Genomic DNA, 10,282 nt, shown 5'->3' on the forward strand with positions numbered 1-10,282 from the left:
CCACACAAGAACGTTCCAACCTCTGTCCTGTTCTCATGGGTGTGCTTGTATTTGTCATGGGTCACCTTCCTAGTTCTGTGATAGTTTCTAAAGAATCGAGCCCAATCATTTCTCCTTTGAAGTGATCCCACTTCTCTCTCACATAGGTGATTTTTTTTCCCAAGTATCCTGCTACTCACACATGTCAACCGACATTCAAATCATTAAAGTATCAATGTGCTAGCCTCGTGCGGGAGTCACCGTTCTAACGAGGAATGGTAGGGAGTCTGAGACGCCCACAGTGACACGCTTCGTTCTATAATTTAGTTGTCACATTGAACTTAAGTGCCAACTAGGTTGGGTGTCAACTATGGAACGTTTATTCCATGGGCTTTAAAACTCATTCCTCGTGCCAACTTCTCAACAACCTCTTTGCTCAACCCTTTGGTTAGCGAATCCGCCATATTATCCTTTGACCTTACGAAGTCAATAGAGATAACACCCGTTGTGAGAAGTTGTTGGGTGGCACCCGTATCAATGAACCATTCTATTTGGTTCGAACCAACCAAGTTTACCACAGTCAGCATTGTCGAGAGGATGCTTTTGGACTCATTCTGATTGACCTGCACCACGTTAGATTCAGAATTACTATTCTTCTTAGGTGCTTTACAATCAGCAGACTTGTGGCCCATAATGCCACAATAGAAGCATTTTCCATAGAATTGCTTCTCATAATTTTTGAAGTCCTTTATGCCCAAAGGAAACAAATGGATACTAGGTTCTATTTGAAAGGCTTCACTCACGATCATTCCTTTGTTAACTTGACTCATGACGATCCTGGAATCTACCATCTTGTATTCAAGTAATCGGCTAACGACAAACATTTTTGCCTTAGTGTCATCACTCTTATACTTCAGGTCCGAAGATTCCCATAGCTCTATCGCAATTTCCAATTTACAGTATACACTGTACAACGAGTCACACAAACCATTCAAAACATAGTTTAGGCATAGGAAAACAAAATATTTCCAAACCCTCACTTCGCTAACGGTTTGAGCGTTAGACTCATGTATGTTCCTTTCTACTAGGAACCATCTCGGTCAAGAACCATTACATGCCGAGAATCACTAAGTTGAACAACATTTTAAGTTGCAACCATTTGAAATTCAACCCCTTGAATTTCCACGGTCTTTCGACCAAGCCACTTGGTACCATCACAAGCACCTTCATCGTAGGGATATAACCTTTGACGCCACTATCGATCTATGAACCAAAGTTCACCGGGGTTTCGGAATGTTCAACAACGTTACTGCTCCGACCATACGAATGTGCACCACGAGCAACATTCATGCTACCACTTACAACGATAGTCGGAGCCATCGACTTAATTCACCAAAATATATCAGTTATAAGATTGATGGCTATGGCGAATAAATCGACACACAAAATATATATTTATAAGAAAATATGGAATTTAAATTTTAGGAAAATTAATTCCAACAAAATTTTGGTACGGAACCAAAAATTATATATATATAAATAAATAAATAAATAAATAAATAAATAAATAAATATATATATATATATATATATATATATATATATATATATTAAACGAGAAATGGTTTCTTAAACCTGAGGTTTTAACCCAACGAGAAAAGGGAAATTCAAGTCGTGTGTACTCACACTCTCCTTAAAATCGTTTCGTTACTTCCCGAGGGTGATAGGAGCGATGTAGCGTCAGTCTCCAAAGATAAAACGGATTATAGTTTAACGTTTGAGCACTCAAACAAAAAACCCAAAGAACTAGAACACAAGCTAAGCACTGTGTACAATATACGGAAGTGTTGGTAGAACTTTCGTTTGTAAGAAAAGAGTTGAGCGAGGAAGAGAGAAAATAGATTTTGCAATTTCAAAACCCATCAACTTCAATTTGCCCAATATTAAGGCTATTGGTAGGATAAGATCGAATAAATAGCATTTAACAATGATATTTACATCTAAAATAAACCAGATATGTAATCCCCATAACAGAAAACTTAATATGGAATTCAACACAGTCATTACAATTGTTAATTCTTTAGAAATAAATTGGAATTAATTCTAAATTAAATCCCACGAATCAGAATTAACACTTCCAAAACAGTACTCCGAGGAGTAGTTTGAGCAGTACCCACGAATGGTGGTTCGAGCGGTACCCACGAATCGTTGCCTAAAGGTTACATGTGGTCAACCATTCGGTCAAACTGAGTGGTCAACTCAAACGAGTGGTTAGGTCTGACCGAATGGTAAACTGGTTAATTAAGTCAACCGAGTGGTCAAGTCTGACAGAACGGTAAACTCAGTTTTACCTATTCGATAGTGGCTTTGAGTTGGAAAAATTATATGAAAATTTGGCAAAACGTAGTCCGCAAGGCCAGCCAATTTTTTGGACGACATTCGTGATCGTAGGTGCCGGCGTACAGCCGTACATGAGTCAAGTCTTTTCAGACTCATTTTTTGAATTTGATATGCACCCTCCCTACGCGCGAGAGATTCCTTTAAAAGGCTCTTGTATATAGAGTGGTGCAAACTCATTTCTCAAACCAATGTGGAACAAGTGCTTTTACAATTCCTTTCCCCTTCATTTACCAACTCAAATGAGTCTACTTTGAGAATCAATTTCTCATTCACCCATTATCCGTTTTGAGCGTACAATATATCAATATCTTCGTCTCACTACGAAGAACCCGAATCCACTTTAACCCGATCAAAATCAGAAGTGGACCCCACATATATTTGTACCACAAAATAGCCACTTTCTATACCCTTTAATGCTAAAATTTCAACATTAAGTAAAGAGAAGACAATGGGCTAATGCGGGTGGTTTGGTAAGGGACCACCTTGGTGTTAACGAGTTTCACTATCAATATTGTGTTGACCAGTAGCTTTATGGCTGAATTATTGGGGCTCAAAGAGGGGTTACGGCTAGTTAAAGAGAAGGGCTATGTGAATGTGGAGATTGAGTTGGATTCAGAGGCAATGATTAAAGTCATAGGAAAGGATCGGAATAATCGGATCCGCCGGTTCATCATGACCTTGACCCTCTGACTCGAGAATGCAGGAAGTTGATTGAGGAATTGAGGGAGGGTTAAAATTTTGCATGTTCGGAGAGAAGGTAATATATGTCTGGATAGACTAGCTTGCTAATGTTGGCCAAAGTAGCGACTGGGGACGACTATTCTGGAGGAACCACCAGATTCCTTAAGAGACTTGATCAAAGCGAAAGCAGGAGGCGCTTTGGCTCGTAGAATTTCTTAATGGGGAGAAAAGAAAAGAAAGTTGAATGAGAATTGAAAGTTTGATTGTTTAGACCCCCACTTAATTAGAAAATTGCTTTGTTCTTGAGTTTAAGTTTACTCCTTGAATTGTTATTGTCTTATCTCTTCTAAGGTTTTGAAAAGAATAGATAATTGTGAAATTCTCATTTGTGTATTTATCTATACCACTTCTTTGTTAGCCATACACCCTTAGCCCCATTACAAGCTTAATAAAGACTTATTTGATCTTAGCATGCATTCTTACAGTTGAGCTAATGGGAGTATGAAGGGCAAGCCTATGAGATCTTACTCATTAGTCGTTTTTTGCATAATCTCAACTAAGTATTTGTGCACACTTGATCCTCACGCACTTTAATAATTTTGGTGCTTGGTTATTGGCTTGAGAATGGGTCTTATATGCCAAACTGATTTGATTCTTGAGGCTTGTTGTCTTGTAACAAGTTGGTTGGTGGTATGAAAGGTTGTGCAAGAAAGAGTAGGAGTAATTTTTATGCTTGACTTGTGATTTATTCCTTGGTTTTGCTTGAGGACAAGCAAAGGTTTAAGTGTGGGGGAGTTTGATGTGAGCCGAATTGTACATGTTCTTAGTGTTGATTTGAGTATGTTTGTTGGGTTCAATTTCGTGAAAATGTCACTTTAATTGCATATTCCCTTGTTTTCTAATCTAGATATGATTTTACACTTGATTTGAATGTTTTACAATATTTGTTAGTGTTTTGGAACCATTGTAGGTCAAGTGCAAAAGCAATGGAAGTTCTAGGACAAGTTTGGAGCCAAAATGGACAAATGGTGTTGTAACAGCAGTTTCGGCGTGGTTCCAGTAGCCAAGATGGTACGAGCACAGAGGATTTGACGCGTCGAGAAATTCCAGAAAGTTGCGGGGTGTTGAAACAGATGTTTTGACGTGTCGAGTTTCCTGGGCGGAATTTTGGAATCTTGTGTGGAAATTTCTTAATTTATCCCTTTTGAGCTCCAATTATAAAAGGACACCTTCCTCAACCCTAGGTGAGACTTATGCTCAGTTTTGGAGACAAGAAAGAAGAGAATTGAGGGCCACAAATTGTCTTGAGAAGCAAGGAGCAAGCTAAGGAGATTTGGGAGAATCGCTTGGTTTAATTCTTGTACTCTTTTAGATTATTTGTAAACTCCTAATATTTACTATGTATTGCATATTGGCCATGTGTGGCTAATTTACTTTAGAGATTCTTGGGTGAAAAGTATTTATGAACCTTTGTGCCTAGTTCTTTAATGCTTTAATATATTATTATTTGGATTTTAACTTGTGTTACAATTGTGTTTTATATTGTTGTGCTAGTAGTTAATGGCCGTAATTACTTGTTTCGTAGCTTTCTTTGTGTCACAACAGGAGTTGGGCATAATTTAGGGCACACACAATTGCACTTAACCTTGGGAGATGACAAATATGTTATGAAGTTTAATTCTTGATTGTTGCACATCGGAAGATGGTAGTAATTAGGGATTTATTATGAATGTTTGTTCTTATATTGCTGGGTGTTTATATCACGAGAGTGAATATTCACATAGGATAGAGATTGCGAGAGTAACTCTTTCTACCGTTTGTGTTCTCACACTTATTAAACTCAGATTTTAATATTGTTCTTTAGTTTGGCTCTAGGTGATTAAATACTTGAGTCCCAAGAATCTCACTCTTTCTCAATTGTTTTCACAAACTTGCATACTTGCTCTTTTGTTTAGTTTTGCAATTAATCAACCATCATGTCTTTCGTTAGGATTAGCTTCTCGTGAATAAATTAGTAGCTAGTGATTAATATCTCACCTCTCGGATCGATAACCCGATACTCCGGGTATTATTTGTTTGAGAAATATACAGCAACCATTGTTTTCAGGGATTCTTCAGGTTCATTTATTGCTGTCAGGAAGCTTGCAAGGAATGATTTTTTTTTTCTCCAGGTGAAGCTGAAGCGATTGGTGTCCGTGAAGCTTTGAAATGGCTCAAAGATCTCCAGCTGGATAACACACAAGTTGAATCTGACTGTCTGCAAGTGATCAACGGCATCCACAAAAACATCTTACTGTCATCTTTTACTTAATGACACTAGGGAAATAGCTAAAGTTTTTTTCAAACTTATGCTTTTTGTTTGTTAAACAGTCTCCAAATATGGTAGCTCATGTGTTAGCTCGGGAAGTCTTTTCCATGTCTAGCTGTATGGACTTTTTTTCGGTGCCTTTCCCTTCCCTTGTTCCCGCTTTGAACTTTGATTTTACTTTATAGTATCGTTTTCATTCTCAAAAAACAGAGAAAAAATATTTTCCTCTTTTTTTTTTTTTTTTTTTTTTTTTTTTTTTTTTAGAAATAAATAAACAAATGATATTTGTATAATGTGAAAGTGTCCATGCAGCCCAAAAATTTATTGATCATTGGTTCATATGATACACACAATGGAACTGTAGTCTACTCCATTATTTTTGTCTTATTGAATCCACGTACATGCATTATATATATATATTATATTAATCCCTTGAAGATAGATATCATAGATAATTAATTAATTAATTAATGACTCTGCAATTGGATCGAACCTCTCCGGCAAAACCTGTCAAGACATCGATTTTGCCCATCTTCACCATTGCCGCAGCAAATTTCATTTTCCAAAGAAAATCGTTCTGAGCATTCTGGCTGACTAGGAATGCTGTGAATGGACTTGTAAGCAGAGCTTGATCTGAAGTGAAGAGGCCTCGGTTGGCCAGTAGGTTTGAGTAGTAGCTAACATCAGTTTTGGCTGGAGACCAAGGGTCCATTGACGCCACCCGGTTAGGGCTGTTGTCCCCTTTTGGACACTGCAGTTTTAGCAGCGCTGCATATAAGGGATCCAGGGTGGGGTCTTGTTTCGTTGTTAGGTTGAAATTGTATAGCCTGTTACTGAAAGAGCTGCAATGCGCCCGCCCGAGGGTGTGAGCTCCTGGATGGGACATACATATCAATCAGGCGGCGGCCCGACCAAGCCCGCAAGTCATTTTATATCACACGGAGTATTAATGATCAAATGAGAACTAGTCCAACATGAAAACTAACATGATGACAAAGGGTCAGGGGTAAATTGAAGAAGACAACATCCATCACCCCACCCATTTTATATTTTCATTACGCATTTCACCCAACCCGTCCCATCGGGTACGGGTACATACAGATACCCATCACTTATTATCTTATTAAAAATTTAAAATAATATTTAAATTAAATAATAAAATTTCACTAATTCTATTAAAACATAAAATAATACAAATATTCAAATATAATAATTAAATTGTTAATTTTTTAAAAAAACAAACTTATTAGTTTAGAACTAAAAATAATAAAATATTAGTAGAAGTTCTAGAAATTTTTATAATTAACTACATACTAATCCTTTATATATATATATATATATATATATATATATATATATATATATATATATATATATATATATATAGGGATGCACTCAGGTGCGAATAAGTGCCCAGGAAGGAATATGCGAACGAATCAGCGCGCGACACGTGTCCAGATCTAATAGCTTAAAAAAACGCGGTGGCATTTTCGTAAATAATTGAACATCAAAGTGCAAGTAAAATCACTTACAAGTGCACCTACTTTCACCTATAAGTGCATGTAATTTTACCTTGTTAGCATTCATTTCCTGCAAACATTCATGCACCTGGGTGTGTTTAATAACTATAGGTGCAATTATTTATAACTATAGGTGCAACTACTTATAACTATAGGTGCACTTACTTTCACCTATAAGTGCATGTAATTTTGCCTTGTTAACATTCATTGATATGAGTTCAGCGGGTAGTAATACCCCTGAAAACCACCCGCAAACATTCATGCACCTAGGTAGAACTACTTATAACTATTTGTGCAACTACTTAGAACTATAGGTGCAACTACTTATAACTATAGGTGCACTTAGTATTGATGCTCAGCGTAAACTTTTACTTGCACCTATAATACATTTCACATGCACTTGTAATACATTTTACTTGCACTTCGATGTTCAATTATTTACGAAAATGCCACCGCGTTTTTTAAAAAAATCAGTGTTTCTCATCCATTAGATCTGGACACGTGGACAGATAGAATCCATTCATATTTCGCTCCTGGGCGAAGCATTCGCACCTGAGTGCAATTATATATATATATATATATATATATATATATATATATATATATATATATATATATATATATGGTAAGTCGGTGGGGTTATAGGCAGGTTTTGTACATTAAACTCAAATACAACCCGGCTCATTACGAGTTTAATTTTTTACTTTTAAGATCCACCACCCACAATCACCCACAAAAATCTTATCCATTCGGAATAAATTTGGGTGCATATTCACGGGGCGAATTGAAATTGCTATCTCTAATTACTCTATGGTAGATTATATTGTGTGCATGGAATAGTAAATTGTGTGAAATCGTAAAAAAAATTGTTTGCATTCGTGTAGAAGTTCGCAAATTTTCACTTAAGAGTTGTTCTCACTTGAACAAAGCCCGAAGTTTTAACAATATATAACAAATTGAACTTCAATTTCATATAATAATCATATATATACTATACCCGAGAGTGTAACCATTTCTTCTTGCGTAAATCCCTTGAGAGCAAAGCGTAAAGTAAGCTGATCGAGGGTAGATGAAGGTGGTGGCAAATTGAGAAGGGCCTCTAAAGAGGAAGAAGTACGTCCATCTCTTCTTCCAGCAGGAACATCATAGGTAAGCCCTCCAGTCTGCAACCAAAATTATTATGTCTAGTGGAAACTGTACTTTTCGTTCCTAAGTTATATGGTAATTGTAGAATTTGTCTCTGAGTATTGGTCGTGCTCACTTTCACCCCTAAGTTATCATTGACATTACACTTTTCGTCCTTTTATTAACTTTTTGTGCTTAATTTTCGTCTCTAAGTTATACTAAAGTTGTAAATTTCGTTCCAAATGTTTTGTTAGTAAAAAGGATGAAAAGTGCAACGCCAATGATAACTTAGGGACGAAAAGTGAGCATGACCAACAATTAGGGATGAATTCTACAATTATCATATAATTTAGGGACGAAAAGTACAAATTTTTCCTTATATCTATATTGCAATAATTAATTAAGTTAAGCAGCCATAAAGTTGGAAATCGCCATTTTTTGGGTCGGAAACCCCAGTTCCGACCACTGGAGTATCCACAAAATCCTTCAGGACTATTTTCAACTACCGCATAAAGTGGTTGGAAATAGCACCCATTATTTAAATGATCGAAAAATTTGGTTAGGGGAGAAAGTGAGTGTTGCGTATTTTCCGACCACCGATGGTCGGGGTGAAAAAGTGAGTGTATGCATGCATACAACATATACAATCGAAGTTTGAAAACTAAGGGTGTGTTTGGTTCTCACAGGGGAATCGAAATCGGAATGGGAATCAAATATTTAGTAATAGTAATGAGTTTTGGTGAAAGTATTTTGCATGTTTGGTAGTAAGGTGGAATTGGAATGATTACCAACATTGATGCATGTTTGGTTATGTATGACACACTATAATGAGAATAAAGGTTTTTAAAATACAAAAATAAAAAATTAAGGCATTTGATCCAAATATAATGACATCCAAAACATCAATATAAACAAACAAAAAAAAACAAAAAAAAAACAAAATAAAAATAAAAATCTAAAAGCAGTAATCCAAACTTAAAAATCAAAATTACCAATAAGATGGAATGAAATACTCATTTTTAATTAGGGAATGTGATTTTTAATTGAAGAGGTAATCAAATTCCATAGTTACATTTTAAAAAGTTGTCAACCAAACACTAACTATGATTTTGAATCTCATTCTTGATATGTAAACACATGAACCAAACACACCCTAAGTTATACTATTATTGTACGGAGTAACTAATTAGTAGTCTTACCATCTCCACGCTATCCCTGGCTGCAAAAGCCAATATATCAGCACATGACACAACTCCTTTGCATACGGATTCCAGCCTAGCTTTTACTCTGTCAATGACCTCGAATCCTCTCAGGCTTGGATTATTTGGTGGAGAATCCTTTTCTGCTAGGTTGAATAGAGTGGAATCTATGAGCACTGACCCATCACACCCCTGCCCATGCAACATTATATCATTAAAAAATAAAATAAAAAATATTTTTTTACACTGTTAGAAATTATGAAATTTGCGATCACCTGAAAGTGATCTTAATATATAAATCAAGTTAAAAGCCTTGTTCCGACCACTTTTGGTATCCGGAAAAACCTTTGTTGCTATTTCCGATCACTTTTTACTTTCGACTTGATTTAAGATCACTTTCAGTTGGTCATAAATTCCATAATTTTCAGTAGTGTTATATTTTAAAGTTGATCTGCGGGCTAGCCCGTGGGGTCTACGAGCCAGCATTAGGCAGGCTAGGGTGAAAGAATTCTAGCCTGTGAGCTAGCCATAAAAAACTCGCAAAAATTTTAACAATCCGCATTAACACCACTAGCAGTACAAACTATTACATACCCTAACAAAGCAGTCATGGAAATGCAGGCGGAGAAGACCGGCAGCCACTCCGTTATCAAAAAGGAACGATTTCTGGACCTCATCCTTGATAATGAACTCAGCCAAGGGACACGAGAAACTGTAAAACCCAACTTGCAATTCAGCTTTTAACACAATCAAGTGACATGTAAGCAGAACCATCGTCATGGCTAAGCTGCTACTACAACAACTTAACATTCTTGAATTCATGGTTCTTTCCAAAAGAAAAATTTCACAAGTATACTGCATATGCATATGTGTGTGTATATATATATATATATATATATATATATATATATATATATATATATATATATTGCTCACAAGTCACAAATCTATTTCTTACTGTATTTATATTGATACTAGTTATAATGCACCCATTGGGTGATTAAATTAATGCCAACGCAAAAATAAAAGTAACTAGTTATAATGCACCCATTGGGTGATTAAATTAATGC

The 10,282-nt window shown here is 36.1% G+C and overlaps 1 protein-coding gene across 2 annotated transcripts in view; it reads right to left on the minus strand.

Annotated features, from left to right (window-relative positions):
- LOC109149071 (peroxidase 5-like) overlaps positions 1–10,071 on the minus strand; it is a 17,580-nt gene extending 7,509 nt beyond the window's left edge. Inside the window, exons 1-4 of one of the 2 annotated variants that reach the window (XM_019296716.1) lie at positions 9,807–10,071; positions 9,213–9,404; positions 7,886–8,051; positions 5,820–6,241 (exon numbers count right to left, since the gene is read on the minus strand). In XM_019296716.1, coding sequence (XP_019152261.1) covers positions 5,832–6,241; positions 7,886–8,051; positions 9,213–9,404; positions 9,807–10,034 — 996 coding nt within the window. In that variant the 5' untranslated portion in view covers positions 10,035–10,071 and the 3' untranslated portion in view covers positions 5,820–5,831. Of the gene's footprint in view, positions 1–5,652; positions 6,242–7,885; positions 8,052–9,212; positions 9,405–9,806 lie in introns of those variants that run through there. The other variant, XM_019296715.1, reaches the window with a different exon arrangement.
- Between the last annotated feature and the right edge of the window lie 211 nt (positions 10,072–10,282).

This window comes from Ipomoea nil, unplaced genomic scaffold, assembly GCF_001879475.1.
Source record: "Ipomoea nil cultivar Tokyo-kokei standard unplaced genomic scaffold, Asagao_1.1 scaffold2151, whole genome shotgun sequence".
NCBI classification, from domain to species: Eukaryota; Viridiplantae; Streptophyta; class Magnoliopsida; order Solanales; family Convolvulaceae; genus Ipomoea; species Ipomoea nil.